General features: G+C 44.2%; 1 protein-coding gene across 6 annotated transcripts in view; it reads left to right on the forward strand.

The window, feature by feature from the left end:
* DENND5B (DENN domain containing 5B) overlaps nt 1–15,032 on the forward strand; it is a 104,481-nt gene that overhangs the window by 78,722 nt on the left and 10,727 nt on the right. For 3 of the 6 annotated variants that reach the window (XM_084206597.1, XM_084206599.1, XM_084206598.1), the window contains 8 exons: nt 1,592–1,685; nt 2,668–2,778; nt 5,065–5,196; nt 6,179–6,331; nt 6,781–6,859; nt 8,081–8,162; nt 12,633–12,761; nt 13,498–13,619. In XM_084206597.1, coding sequence (XP_084062723.1) covers nt 1,592–1,685; nt 2,668–2,778; nt 5,065–5,196; nt 6,179–6,331; nt 6,781–6,859; nt 8,081–8,162; nt 12,633–12,761; nt 13,498–13,619 — 902 coding nt within the window. The remainder of the gene's footprint in view (nt 1–1,591; nt 1,686–2,667; nt 2,779–5,064; nt 5,197–6,178; nt 6,332–6,780; nt 6,860–8,080; nt 8,163–12,632; nt 12,762–13,497; nt 13,620–15,032) is intronic. The other 3 variants (XM_084206600.1, XM_084206601.1, XM_084206602.1) reach the window with 1 other exon arrangement.

A 15,032-nucleotide genomic window follows, 5' to 3' on the forward strand; every position in this document is an offset into this window, starting at 1 on the left:
CATGATCCTAGTTTGCAATGCATGGACGGTCTCCAGAGCCAAGTGGCTAAAGTCACATTAATATCTGCTATCCTCTGTTCAACAGAGTTTTTCTGTGACGTTTCTGTTTGTTGAGATTATTAAAATTGAGGGTCTATTTTCCCCCTCTTTGTCACCTGATGAGGCTTTGGCTGTTGCTTCTGGAAAAAAAAATTAAATAATGACCTTTTTAAACTCGGGCTGTACATTTTTAAGATGTCTGTGGAGGTGCAAAGACACTTATGTCAGTGATGTGTTCCTCTGAGAAGGTATCAGCATTTGCTGTGCAAACACCTATTGGGCTGTTTCATTTTGTTAGCAGAGACTTGAGGCCATCAAAAAAAATTGCTTTAAAAATAAATGTGTTGTCATATGGGATACTGAGGTGATGAACCATAATCACGTGTAGACCCAGATTTCTTCCTTTGTACTTGTTTTCTTGTTGTTATTTGTGAGGTACTATGGGACTTCAGTTTGACTTTTTAAACAGCAGTTCTTGTGGCTTTTTTTCCCTTTGTATTTGTGTGGTGAGCCAAAATTCAGTCTTTGGCTGACTCTCTGAAGGAACTGATGAAGATAGCTATGTACACTTTTGCAAAGTCCTTCTCTCTGGAAACAGAGGCCTTTTTTTGGTCACCAGGGGCCACATCCCTGCGCTGCTCTTGGGTCAGATTCCCCTCCCTACACATCCCCAGTGTTTTGCCCAACTTGTCAGAACCCAAGTCCAGCTCTGTGCAAGAGTTTCCTTCCCAGGTATTCATCTGCTGAAACTCCTTGCCCAAACTCTTAGATCCCAAATTTTATTTGTATATACTTTTGTTTGGAGTGCACACAGAAATATGTGTTTGGGATCTGGAGACCGCTGTCCTCACCAGGGCCACCTGTGTGGAGAGAGGAAAAGTTCAACTGGGCATACATGAACAGGTGGAAAAACCCCAGGGTTTCTGTGGTACTTAGAAACTAAATGAGAAAGGAAAATAAGGTGAAAATAGCAATGTGACTAATCCCAGGAACATCAGCATTGTTTATAACCTTTAGACATAGGTGCACCCAGTAACAGCTGTTAAAATTGCAAAGAGAAGTTTGTCTCAAATAATTCCTGGAAGTACCACAGAAAGTGGAGAAAGGAGAAGTAGCACTTCTCACAGAAAAGCAAAATCATAGAAATTACTACTCAAATAAATCATTGTGTTTTGTTTTTTGCTGAAGGCGCTGTTCTTGTCAAACCTCATCAAATGCAGCAGTGGCGGTTGGGTAACTAAGCACAGTGACTTGCCTAGAGATGGCATCAATGCTGTGGCATGACCTGCATTTCAGGTACCAGGAGCTCTCACTGGAGCCCCTGGCAGGCAGCTGGCCACGTTTCCATCGGGATTTTTGTCCCTTGGGTGGGTGCTGGTCTGTCACCCCCGGGTGGTTTCCCATGGGGAGGCCAGGCACCAGCTCACTGCAAAGTCCAAGCTTGGGCTTTCCCTTCTTTTCCTGCAGATCCCTTGGATGTCCTTCATCTCCTGACCCAGCCTTTCCCTGCTGCTTTCCTCCTGCTCACTCGTGTCTCCCCTGTGTTTTCCAGCCGCTGGGCCAGCCGCAGCGCCAGCACGCAGCGGAGGAAGGACCGCCTGCGGCAGCACTCGGAGCACATCGCGCTGGACAACGACATGAGGGAGGTGGGTGGCCTCTGAGGGCAGCACGAGCTGTGATCCAGGAGGTTTGGACAGCAATGTGCCCATTACTTGGGGCAGTTTTGTGGCTGCTGTATGGTTTGGTTGGGTCTCTGGCCGTTTGGATGCTGCTCCCTTGTCACTGATGCTGTACAGCTTCAAAGCACGCAACATAAATAAAGTGCTTTTATTATTTTGGAGCAAGACAGCCCCGTTGTCATCAGGGAAATGGTTTGCTGATTTAGACCCTGGCTGTGTTACTGCACACAGACTGCAGAGCCTGGCAGTGCAGATGCCAAACTCTGGCCAGAGCAGAAGTCTCTGGAAAAGTCAAGTCCTTGAGTAAATGTCAGCCATGTAGAAGTCAGTGAGGCAGGATTCTTCCTTTTTTTCTGAAATGAACCTTTTTTCCTTTCTCTTACGTAGACTTCTGACATGAGTATGCCTATTTGAAAGGTTAAGACTCTGGGGCCTTTTTATGCCTAAAGCTTGGAAACTCCCATGCATCTTGTAAATGTCAGTCATATACATGTGTTTCTTTCCCATCTTTTCAGTTCCTTATCCTTCATTAAATATTTTCTGCCACATTTTTCCGTTGATGTCCATATGCTTCTATTGTATGTCACTAGCAAAAATATAACACTCATGCTGTTTTGTGGTAAAACCCACTCAGTAATGATAGCCAGTGTTGGAGTTTGCTCTCCAAAGGAGCCTGAGTGGATGAGAGGACTCTTCAACCATAGCTTTGAACAATGCTTCATGGAAACACAGCAAAACAGCACTTGTACCTGATTGTTGCTATTTTTGCTAACATGGCTTTGCAAGTGTATTTTAAGCAGTGCCTCGTGCGTGTATATGGCAGCAGAGCCTTCTCAGTACTTTGTCATGTATTTACTTTCTTCTTTTTTTTTGGCTGTGGATCATATGCATGCTTCTTTTGCTTTGTCTCCTCTTCCGTTCTGCCATTGGGGCATCTGCCTCCTCTTAGCCATCGGAGGAGCTTTTGCTTCGTCAGAACTCTATGGCCTTCTGGGAGTGGGATCAGGGACCACCCCCTCCTGCACGGCCTCCTAAAAAATCCTTCTCTGAATGCTGCCTGGTATGTTTTAGTTCTTCTTGTTGAAAGCTGCTTTTGAGATGTTGTTAGCATGAGGAACCTCTGTCTTTGCTGCGTCTCAAACCTGCCCCTTTCTAGTAGAGTATGAGCACGTCCTGTAGCGCTCGGAAGTGTGGTTATAGTCAGAAAACTAGCTGGAAAGGAGCTTCCACACCAGCTCACTGGGAAACACAGTGACTCCAAGGCTAAAAGAAAAGAATTTTGGTTTACTTTGGGGTTTTCTTTTCCCCCATGTTGCTCACCTGGCAATTCAGTTTAGGGTGTCACATCCCAAGAGCATTACTTTATGGATGCTGGAACAGGCAAAGGGCCATCAGCTGATTCTCTCAGCTCATCCTTAGTCTTCTCTGGAACCTTAGAGTTTGCTGGTTTTGTTTTAATTTGAATATAATAAGAAGCTATACATTGAATAAGGTTATCTGTGTTTTGTACTCTTCAGACTATAACCACACTTTTATCCCTTCACATTTAGAAAGACATATTCATTTTTCTAGTTATGCATTCCCTGTAATACTTTTTACTGATTTTGCTGTTAATTTTTGCACTGAGATGGAAGTCACTTGTGAGGTTGCTTGCTGAACAACATACTTTCATTGTCTGTAACTTTTTTCTTTTATTCCCACCTGTAGTTTTTGAACTATTGTAAAATCCTTACAGGATTTTTGAAACTGTAGTTACCAAACTGAGAATTTCAGTGGAACACAGCTTTTTCATGGCAGAACCCTACATTCTTGTCTGGCCTGTTAGGGTGATGCTAAGTGATTCTTATCTAAATTTCTGTGTTGAGAAAATCCAATTGCTGGGGGAGCTATTTGCTATTTCAGTTAACTTCAATGTGTTCAGATTTTGGTTTTGCTTTCCCTGATCTACTGGAAGGGGGTCCATGCCCATGGCATGGAAAGTTTGTAACTATGTGATCTTTAAGGTCCCTTCCAACCCAAACCATTCTGTGTTTCTATGGAATAAATCTTCAGCCCAGACAGAAAGCTCCAAGGATGCAGAAGCCATAGTGACCTCTCAGTTCCCCTGAAAACCCAGCCAGCAGCAGCAAGAATTCCCTGGAGGGATGTGATCTGCTCCTTCCAGGAAAGACTGGTCATTGTCACATACCATCCCCCAGAGAGGCATCATTAACAGGACAAAAACCCACTATGGAAACAGAGCATTCCCACACCAGGCTATGAGTGCTGTTTTTCAAGACTTTTATTTGGCAATATTCTGTTATCTTGCTCTTTTTAAGAAAAAAATATGAGTAATGCTCAAACAACATTTTGATAGTTATGGCCAACTTCTCAGCCTTGCTCATTATGCAGCTCTCTCACTGATGCTGGGGTCAGAGGTCATGTGCTGATTGGTTTGTGGATTTTGGCTTAACAAAAAAAAAAAAAAAAAAACCAAAAAAAACCCCAACAAAAAAAACGCCACAAAAAACCTCCAAACAAACAAAAAACAAAAAAAACCCACAAAACAAAAACCAACAACAACAAAAAAAAAACCAAAACCAAAAAAAAAAAAAAAACCCCAAAAAAACCCCACCCCCCAAAAACCAGACCAAAGCAAAATTACCCTACCCCTGAAGACAAGGCAGTGGAACAGGAAAGTTTTTTGAAAGTCTTCAATTATAGCTTGGATCTTTTTTTAAAGAGTATGCTGTTTTTTGTCCATACTTTACAATTACCATAGTAAGAACATGAATGATCCCAAGTGTCAATTCTGTTTAAAATGAGCTTCACTTGCAATCAAGAAGTTAATTGAGAATAAGATCAAGTCTCATTTTTTCTGCATAAACCATCTAGATGAAAAGTAATGGATTAAATCTTTCTCATTCACTAAGTGTATTTCTGCTGCTTATAATTTATTTTCAGGGGTTTTTTTTCTATTCATATATAGTCAGGTCACAAATTAGACAATTTAATTTTTTTTTCAAGTGAGAAATAACAGTGGAAAGAAACTTTCTTGGTGTTTTGGATTTATTGCTGAATGAAGGTGTTACACTTTATGCACTTGTACCTAACTTCATGCTAGTGGCTAACAGCACAGTTCACTGGCTAATATTGACTGATTCTCTAGCAATCCAGGGAAATATCTTGCTTTTTCTGTTGTCAAAAGGGGTCATTTCACTTCTCCAGCCTGACACCTAAACATCAGACAAATCAAGATTGTGTTTCTAGATTAACACTAATTCATTTGTTTTCATCACCTTGCTTGCCTAGGATGAGGAGAGTCACTCTGACCTGTATTATCTAAAATTATTCTCTTTATTTTTAGAAATACATGCAGGAGGCAAGGAGTTTAGGTAAAAATTTAAGGCAGCCCAAACTGTCAGACCTCTCTCCAGCTGTGATTGCACAGACCAACTGGAAATTTGTGGAAGGGTTGCTGAAGGAATGTCGCATGAAGGTAGGTCATCCCCTGGGTGCTCTCCCCTGCATTGCAGTGAGCTCAAAGAGCACCTACAGATGTTCTCCTGGTTCACAGCTGGAATGGCATGGTTCTTTTGCAATACCTGGTTATTGCAGGATGGATAGCCCTGTAGTGTTTTTCAACAGCTGGAAGAGAAGGGAACGTGTTTTGAAAGAAATGTTTTCGTTTCTCTTCTGTTTATGCAGTTGAAGTTGATGGAAGTAGAAAGGACAGGAAGGAGAATCAGCATGACCAGACATCTTCTGGAGGATTTCCTTTAATTGTTCATATTTACATGTAGCCTAAACAGAAGAGCCTGGAGACCTGTGGTCAAAAGGGAAGAATTCAGCACGTGTGGCTTGTGCATGTTGTTTATGCAGAGCAAATAAAGTATAACAGTTCCTGGTACTAAAGAAGCTTTCATAGCCATGGATCTACAACTTCTTTGTGTCTGTTGCAGTTGATAGTACACTCCTTTACCTGAGTGTTAAACTTTATTAGCTGTAACAAGAATTAAAATGGAAGCTAAGTAAGACTGAACATGTGTTCTGTACTCTGCTTGGTGATAAATCACCAGCATAGAAATAGGACAATAGGTAAGAGTATAGAAGTAGGACAGCTGGAACAGGCTCTCCAGGGAAATGGTCACAGACCAAGTCTGCCAGAGTTCAAGAAGTGTTTGGACAATTCTCTCAGACACATGGTGTGACTCCTGGGGCTGTCCTGTGCAGGCACAGGAGCTGGACATGGTCTTTCTGGGTCTCTCCCAACTCAGGGTATTATGTGATTCAAAGTAATTAAGCAATTTTTTAAAATATAACTATTTTTGTTAATTTACAGTCTCTGCAAATAGATTTGAAGTTTCTCTCTATTAGCCATGGTCTCTAGATTAAGCATGTGTAAACTCATCTGTAAATTCTGTTCCTTGTTGGATAACATTCTTAGAAACTGTTGGGATCTTTTTTTTTTTTTTTGCTAGACTAAACGCATGTTGGTAGAGAAAATGGGCCATGAAGCAGTTGAGCTGGGACATGGAGAAGCCAACATAACAGGTCTGGAAGAAAATACACTGATTGCCAGTCTCTGTGATCTGCTAGAAAGAATCTGGAGCCATGGTCTGCAGGTCAAGCAGGTTGGTAAATACTGAATGCCATCTCTGCTTTCTGAGCTGCTACTCTATGGCATAACTCCAAGATAAAGCAGGAGGTGTCTTTGGGATCAGTGTCCCTGGTTCATATTTTGCAAAGGTTTGAGGAGTTCTGGGTGTTTGGGTTTTTTGGGGGGGATTGTTTTGGGGTTTTTCCCTCTGGAAATTGCAGTAATGATATCAAGTACGTGTTTGGTTTGTTCCCTTTCAACCTTCACAAAGGAAACCCAGAGGGAGGAAAAGAAGCAAGGTGGGTGGTGTGACTGCTGAATCAGTGGGGTGGTTGTCTCTTCTTGAGGTTTTGTGGCCCAAGAGAGAAGGATTGGCTTTCATTACTGAACATTTACTCATTCAAATGCCATTCCATTGTTCTGCCATATTTTTTGGCCATTACTGATTTTTTTTTTGCCTATATTTTTTGTTTTTATTCTCAGGGGAAATCTGCATTGTGGTCCCATTTGCTTCAGTACCAGGAGAGAGAAGAGAAGCAAGAGCATAGTGCAGAGTCCCCAGGTGAGTACTTTGTAGGTGACTCCATGAGAAGTCCATCACAGCAAATGAACTCAGCCCTGGGAGGAACGGTGCAACCACATGAAACCCGTGCAGGATTTTCAGTGGATTTGCTTGCAAACACCACATTTACATTTTGAGACTTCTCATAAACATTGTGGGGATGTCTTGATGTCTGGACAAAATGGATTGAAATCACTGGAGGCAAAGGAACATAGTTTCCATCCTTGTCTGGAAAATCACTTGATGTATGTGCTCTACCTTCATTCCCTTTTAATGAGCATTGAGTGAGGTAGGAGAAACAATGTCTCCATGAGGCATGATTCCTGAAGAAGCTGAAAGTGTGGAGCTGGGATAAGAGAGCTGACATTTTTCTTTCAGTGAGCATAATCTGTCTCTCAAATCCCAATATGAATAACTGTGTGTTCACTGAATCTTTATACTGGTGGGTGGTACAGTTCAGAAATTGTGTAATTGATCTCTGTCCATCAGTCTAGGTGCTCAATTTATGCTTTGGCTGGGCCCCTTACAACCACTAAATTACTTCTGTGTTTTAAGAGAGGTTTTCTGATAACCGTGAGATGTCCCTGCCCAGTGGCTGGGGTATTGTAGTAAAAGTCTCTGAACTTCAGGGGGTCATCTTGCAAGGACTCTCCAGTTCAGATCCTGCAGATGGAAACTTGTATGATCAGTCCTCAAAGAGGCATTTATGGACAAACTAGTCTCTCCCATGAAAGGACTTTTTAATAAGCTTCAGTGAGTAATACTCTAAACAATCTGGCTGGCAGGCACAAATTCCTGAGAGCAAAATGTGTCACCACAAAGTGGTTTGATCAGAGCAGAGCACAGAAATGCATAGCATTCTTTGCATTGAACATGTTACTGTAACTTAATTTTATTTGAGTTGTTCTCAGTTGTGAGCTTTCCATAGAAACTTCTTACTAATAAAACTCACTGCTGTACACATTTAAGTGAAGGTATTTCACAGACAAAAAAAGGAAGCTAGATCTCCCAAGTTCAGTGCTGGGTCAAGGAAGGAATAGGTAATATATTCAGAATTTTCATTTTGTCTACTTCTACATTTCCAGGATAGAGTTAATGACAATGCACAGAAACAGTGCAGTTACCAGCCACTTAAGATTGTTTTCAGCTGTATGTAGAACAAATGCATTGCAGACTCTTACTGTAGTGTTGTGTTAACTATGTGTATTTTCTCCACTGTAGTTGGTGGTGGAACAGAAAGACGAAAGTCTGATACAGGAATTACTCTGCCTACATTGAGGGTTTCCCTGATACAAGATATGAGGTATGCAATTTGGTTCCTAAAGCATGAATTGTGGGTTTAATTGTGTAGCATAAGGTAAAGATCCTCACTGGCTTTGGGTCTACAAAGGCTAAGGAGAATTAAACCTTCTCTTCAGCCCACATTCAAATCTACAGTGTGTTGCCTTTCTGTTTTGAAAAACTTTTTTGTGTGTTTACTAGATCTTTTTTAGAGAACAGAGAATGAAAACCACACATATGTTACTGCAATTTCTGTTTTCCCAGGCGAGTACTTCCAGTAATAAAGCCAGCTTCCAGAAATAACAGCAAATAAGTTCAATTCTTTGGTATTTTCAGTTTGTATCTTTCAATTTATTTTTTAATTACTGGCCCAGCAAGTTCAGTTGATAGGCAAAGCAAAGGGACATAAAAACCTGCTTACAATGCCAGCAATATTCTTTCTTTTCAGCTAGCATTTCATGGCAGAAAGTAATAAATGTACAAGCTTAGGAGTTTATTGAGACCTAGAATTTGGGTGAGTTTAAAGCTGGGATGTGAAGTTAGGGCAGGTTCTCTCCAGTGGACCAGAGAGGACCTGGTTCTGGAGACCTTTTCAAGCAGTAAACCAGAAGGATTAGAGGGTCAGAAGAGGTGGAGGCTGGTGTGACACCAGCAGGCAGAAGTTCTTCAGGGCATCTCCTTGCTTAAGCCACTGCCAGGTCAGGCCACTGTTCTGACACTTGTATTGCCCGAGCTAAGGATTGCAGTGGGATAAACATGCCCTGAAATGGGAGGAGGAGTAATGCAATAATGCTCATCTGTACAGAGCTGAGAGCAATGAAACATGTAAGACAACATGAGTACTGTTTCTTACATTCTTCTTGCACCTAAAAGTATGGCAAAAGAACCTTGGGGTAAAAAAGATTTATTGTAGGTAGTTCACAAAACCCTGATTACAGTGATGTGATTTTTACTATGTGGGTTGATAGATTAGTCAGATTTTTCTGGGGAAAAAAAATCACTGTACTCCCCACCTGCAGTGTGCAACCTTTTAGTTTGATGCTTTGTAGTTTGAGTCTTTTGTTCTGATTTCAAAGAGCATGACATGCCATGTACTGCTAAAACAACACGTAAAAGAGGGAGAGAGAGAGAATACATACAGTGTAGTCAGGGGTGTAGTGCCAAGAGGTCATTCTGAACATGTGTCTGCCATTTTAGCATCCCTCTCATGGGATGTGGCAGCTCTCTCCTTAATTCAGTCCTGGAGACTGACAGGCGTGTAGAGGGTCAGTCTGAGGGAAGGATGAAGGAGGATCTGGAGCGGAAACTCCTGTGCTGGGGGGGTTGCTGACAGAGGAGGCTGTGTGTGCTCACTGCTGCGTGCATGGGTCTGTCTTCCACCAGCTTCCACTGGAGCAATGAAAGCCCAGCACAGATCTGAGCTCTCTTGTTTGAATCACAAAAGTCTTTCTTACTGCTCTTCAGAGAAAAAGTACAGAAGCAGAACATTACCTTTTGTAGTATCTTGGGTATTTGTGATTGTCCACAAATGTGTGTGGCCATAGAAAAATGCTGGGCAGGTGGTGAGTTGCATACTTTCTCCTGCTTGGAAGGAATGCTGCCTAATATTTGTTTGCACACCAGGCTGAAGTTGAAGGATGGGTAATTGTTAAATTGCAGGGCTTGTGGAGCTGACTGAGCTAATGGCTGGAGGATTAAGCATTGCCTTAAGTACGGCTTGTTTCTGATGGCTCATGCAAGGTTATGTAAACAACTTAAAAGCAGGGCTGAGTCACAGTCATGCTCTGAGTGTGCTGCAGGTACTGTGGTCTGTCCTCTGTCCCCCCCCTCCCCAAAGCCAGGCATCTCAGATGTGGTCAGGAAGATGCTCAGGGTGTTTGTTTTGGTTCTGTGCATGGAATCTCAGTGGCAAAAGCCAGCCATGGGGTTTTCCCTCCAGCCTTTCCCCTGGCACAGATCTGCATCCTCTCTCCAACCCCTCTTCCAGCTACAGCCTACTTCCAGCATAGCCTCACCCTTCAGGCATTGCTGAGCATCCAACCAAGCCAGTCAACATCAAGGCCTCCCCAAAACCTTTGGTCCAGCTGGATTCAAGTTTCTGATCCTTCCCCTTTGGGCAAGCTCTTCCTTGCTGTCAGCACTTGCTGTCGTGCCCATGTCGTGCCTCCCTCCTCAGGGAGCTTGCACTGGAGGATGTGAGCTGGCCACTGGGCCCACAGCAGTGATGCTTAACCTGCTGAGTTCAAAAAGAAGGCTGAGCAAAGACCTGCTGCCTGCCTGGGGTGAGCTGTAGGCTCCTTCCTGACTGTGCTGCCGTGGGAGAGTGTGCGCAGCATCCCCGGGGCACGGCGGTGCTGGGCAGCTGTAACCTCTGCTGTCAGCACAGCTGTTTGCACAGGGTTTGTCTCACCATACCCCAGGCTTGCATTTGACAGGGCAAATAGATTTTTCTTTATTACTAATGGGATTAAAAGCAAGTCCAAACCAGGGGAGTTGCGTTGCAATGGCTGTTCAGTGCTATGACAAGAAGAATTTGCTGTGCAGTGCTGAGCATACGGTGCTTGCACTTAGGTCACTGATAAAAATAGAGCTGTTCTGACTCTCACAACTGACAGTGAAATAAATTTGGGTTCCTGCATGCTCTGTTCTGTTACACTCTGCTTTTGCTGACACCAAGACTGATGACTGAATCTTTTTAATATCTCTGGCAAGCTGCATGCTTGCAGACATTTATTTTCTTTCCCAAATGTGCAATTAACGCTTATCTAGCCTGAACCAGGCACAGGTAATGCAGAGGCACAGAGCATGCATGGAATATGGTTGAGTCCATCTGTACTTGAATCTTCTCCCAGTGAAATAACATATTCTGCTCAGTGTTTCATATTAGATGTAATTCAAGCTGAGCACTCGGGGGAAGGGGAGGGAGATGATAGTCTGTGCTTTGATCTTCCCCTCTCAAAAGGTTTGAAATGTCTGAGGAGAGTGTCTCAACATGATGTAGCTGACTGTAGCATGCATCCTGTTACTCAAGGACTACAGGGGTCACGTGTCCAGCTCTCTGCTGGAAAGTCTAATGCTGGCTGCCATGCTCTGAGCCAGGAAGGGCTTTCCCATGCCAGGAGCAAGGCTTCAGCCTTGCAGGTCAGCCTGGCACAGAGCAGGGCTGCTGGGCTCTGCATGCTCTTCATTTGTGCAGAGAAAACTCCTATTTCTGGACAGCTCCAAGTTGTTCTTTGCAAATTTGCCCTAAAGGTCCTGGGCTTGCTCTGTTAGAGGCTCTATAAACAAGAGAGTAGTTTTCTCAAATAATGCAGGGACTAAATATAACACAAAGCACACACTTGGGTGTAACAGATGGGGAAAAGCACGAGACTATAGTAGTCAATGTAAAAAGCATCAGTCACAGCATGACTTTGTTGGATTTCCTTTGGAGTAAATATTGCCACATTCCACAACACTCAGCAATGCGTGGAGGGCTGTCAAGGAAGTTGCAGGAGTTGGACAGTAAATTGCAACTGGGATTAGTTCAGACTTCAGCTGATGGTACTTGGAGCCTGCCACGGACATTTGCAAGGCTGAATCGCCTTTGTGCTTAACATGCAGACTGCATGAAAATTAAGAAATTGGAGCCTTTTCTTTCCCCTGCTGAAAACTGTTACTCATTTTTCTTGTTTTTTATTTAACCAAGTGGGGAGTTTTTGGAAGCAACTTCATCCTGCCATTGCAGTTCTCTTCCTCTTCTAAAACTCCCTGTGCTCTAAAGCTAGAGTTTTTGGCATTCTCCAAACTGAAATGTGGGAAGCTTAAAAAGAAAAAAGCATAACTGCAGAAGAAAGCCCCTATGGAACAGTTCTGCTTTTCTACAGATAAAACATATGGAAGGCTGTTCAAATTATCACTTACAGGAAGGCTTCTTCTATCCCTGAAAATGCGATTCTGCTTGCAGCTTCCTGCTGCTGTTTTTGCCTTAGCAATCCTCCTTTTCTCAGTTGTGCCATTGCTGCTGCTCTCAAGGGGCTTTATTAGAACCTTCAGAGCCACTGTGGCTTGGAGAAACTCTCAGGACTTTGTCCTCTGCCCTCCCAGACCCGTTCAAGTCAGCAGCTTGAGGTGGCAGCTGAGATGTAACTGGGTCTCACGAGGTGCCTGCTTTTTTTAAGTCCTAGCAGCATCCACGAGAGCACCTACCTTGGGGAATGCAGGGGTGGTAAGCAGGTTTACCCCTCCTCACCTTGGCCAGGCAGCTACAGGGCAGCTCCTGTGGGCTGCCAAGCCCAGGAAAAGCTGCCACGTGTCCTGGTGCCAGCCTGGGGCTGCCAGGATCTCATTGCCACAGAGCGGGGTGCTGGGGGCCCTGCTGGGGATCTCTTCAGAAGTTATGTCAGAAGACATTTTCCAGTTCACTTGCTGCATCATCGTGCTGGATGTTGCCATTTGAAGCATGCAGAATTTTTATGATTCATCTATTTATTTTCTTCCCCACACATTTCAGGCACGTTCAGAACATGAGTGAGATAAAGACTGATGTGGGGCGAGCCCGAGCCTGGATAAGGCTTTCTCTGGAGAAGAAGCTTTTGTCTCAGCACCTGAAGCAGCTGCTTTCCAACCAGGCACTTGCAAAGTAAGCCAGCTCTTTCCATCAAACCTTCACTTTCACGTTGTCAAGGTGGTGTCTCACGGTGCTGCTGCTTGGGGTACAGCCAGGCACCCTGTTTGGGTACTGTGGTTTCCAGCCAGAAGTGATTGAAGGGCAGGGGGGAGCTGAGAGAGGTGGTACTGCCCATCCAGCAGTGCAAAAGTCTGCTCATCTGCATGGAAAGCACAGCACAGATTTCAGGAAGGAGGCATTAGTTCTTGGTCAGATCCCTGCACTGCTCCAAGCCACCCTGCAGCCTACAGATCTTGAACTGACAGGGGGGTGGGAGGGCCCCAGCTGCTGCTTGGTGCCTTCTGCCGGGTTTGCAGTCACAGTAGGGAGCAGAAGGAAGAAGTGGTTATTAGATGAGAACATTCCACAGTGGGAAGGTGTGGGGAAAAAATGAGATTGCTGTGTGTTGGTTCAGATCTGCTGCTGTGAGTAGTGTTAGTTTTCACCTGTGCATTGCAGCAAACCCCAATCGGAGATGAACTCAGCAGCCTTGCTGTGGGAGTGCGGAGCCAAGAGTGCTCTGTGAAACATCTGTAGCACATTTACACGTCCTCTGTGTGCTTCTAGCAGCTGCTGTTGTTGGGGAGTCATATCTCCCATTAAGAGCCGCTCTTCATTTGGTTTCATTGGTTTGATTCAAACACCTTTTAAGATACTTGGTGCTTTTTCAACAGCAACAACACAAATGCCATGTGCTTGTTTCTCCCAGGAAACTTTACAAGCGTTACGCTTTCCTGCGCTGCGAAGAGGAACGGGAACAGTTTCTGTATCACCTGCTCTCACTCAATGCTGTGGATTACTTCTGCTTCACAAGTGTCTTCACTACGATCAGTGAGTTGGAGAATCAATTTTTTTCCCCCTGACTAAAAATTAGTTGCTGTCATGGTTTGTAAGAGATGATGCTGCTGGTGCCTGCCTAGCTGAGCCCTTATCTGGGAGCCTTGGTTGTTGCTGCGGGGCTCCTGGGTGCTGGGTGTTGCTCGGGGAAACCAGCTGGAGAGCCAAGGTTGTGTGGGAGTGCTCTGGATAAGAGCATTGCACAAAGGAGAGCAATCAGCAGGGAGTGCTGCTCTCTGTATAGTTTCTTTCAGCTTCCCTCCCAGACAAGTACCCTACCTCCTAATGCTTCTTCCTGGCCTTTATTAAGTGTGCATAGCAGTATGCTCTCCTCAGACTGAGGAGGAGATGGAAGATTGGAGGATGAGATACTTTGTGCTTCTCTTTGTATCTTGAATCTCTTTTTGTCTCTTCTTAAATGCCAGAAAGATTCCCTTTCTCACTCTCCCTTGTAAGGAGAAGAGCAGAGATTGGATTGATATCTGGAAGTGAATCTTTGTCTCTCCAGTACTGGACAATGCAGAAAAAGCAAGATCCCATTAGATGACCTAATTATTAGGATTCACCTGGGCAGCCATTATTTTTAATTTTCCTGCCTGTTCAGAGTGAAGTGAAGCAAGCTTTACATGGCTATCCAAACAGGCACTCATTCTCTTAAAGCAATAAATCCCTCAGAACTACCCCAGCGCAAAGAGATTTATTCACCCTTGATTACCTTGTTTCTGTGGGGCATCCAGCTTAACAGCTTTCTTCTGTAGGACGAGTGCTTGGGATTTGAGGGTATTTTTTGAGTGCAGTATGATTGGCTGGCACACAAAAGAGGCTGGCTTGGCTTCCCCGCTCCAAAAGGCAGCTTGTGAAACATATGGGGAGAGTGGGTCTTGCAGTGCTGAAGTGCAGTGTCAGAGTCAAATCCACACTGGCGTGGGTGGCAGTCCTTGCCTTCAGCATGTATGGGTGGTACAGACTGAAAAGCAGAAGAGTAAGAGCATAAGAACAGGAATAAGAATAAAGAGGAGGATGACCACAGAGACACACCAGACCTGAGAGTCTGAGAGTGGTGTTAGCAGCCATGCCAGCATTTCCCGTTGCAGCCTTTCAGTACTTGAAGGGGGCCTATACCAAAGCTGGGAACAAACATTTTATCATTTACCCGTTGCAGTAGGACAAGGGGTGGTGCTTTTAAACTAAAAGGGGGTCAGGTTAGGTTAGATATAAGGAAGAAGTTTTTTTTACATTTTGGGTAGTGAGACCCTGGCACAGAGGATGGGATGCCCCATCCCTAGGTGCGTTCAAGATCAGCTTGGACAGGGGTGCGAGGGGGTTGGACTGCAGGGGATTGGACTAGACGGCTTCCAGAGGTCCCTTCCAAGGCAGGCTGTCGAAGGGCCGTGACATCCCTTTCCC

This window comes from Fringilla coelebs (genome assembly GCF_963513975.1).
Source record: "Fringilla coelebs genome assembly, chromosome: 5".
Lineage (NCBI taxonomy): Eukaryota > Metazoa > Chordata > Aves > Passeriformes > Fringillidae > Fringilla > Fringilla coelebs.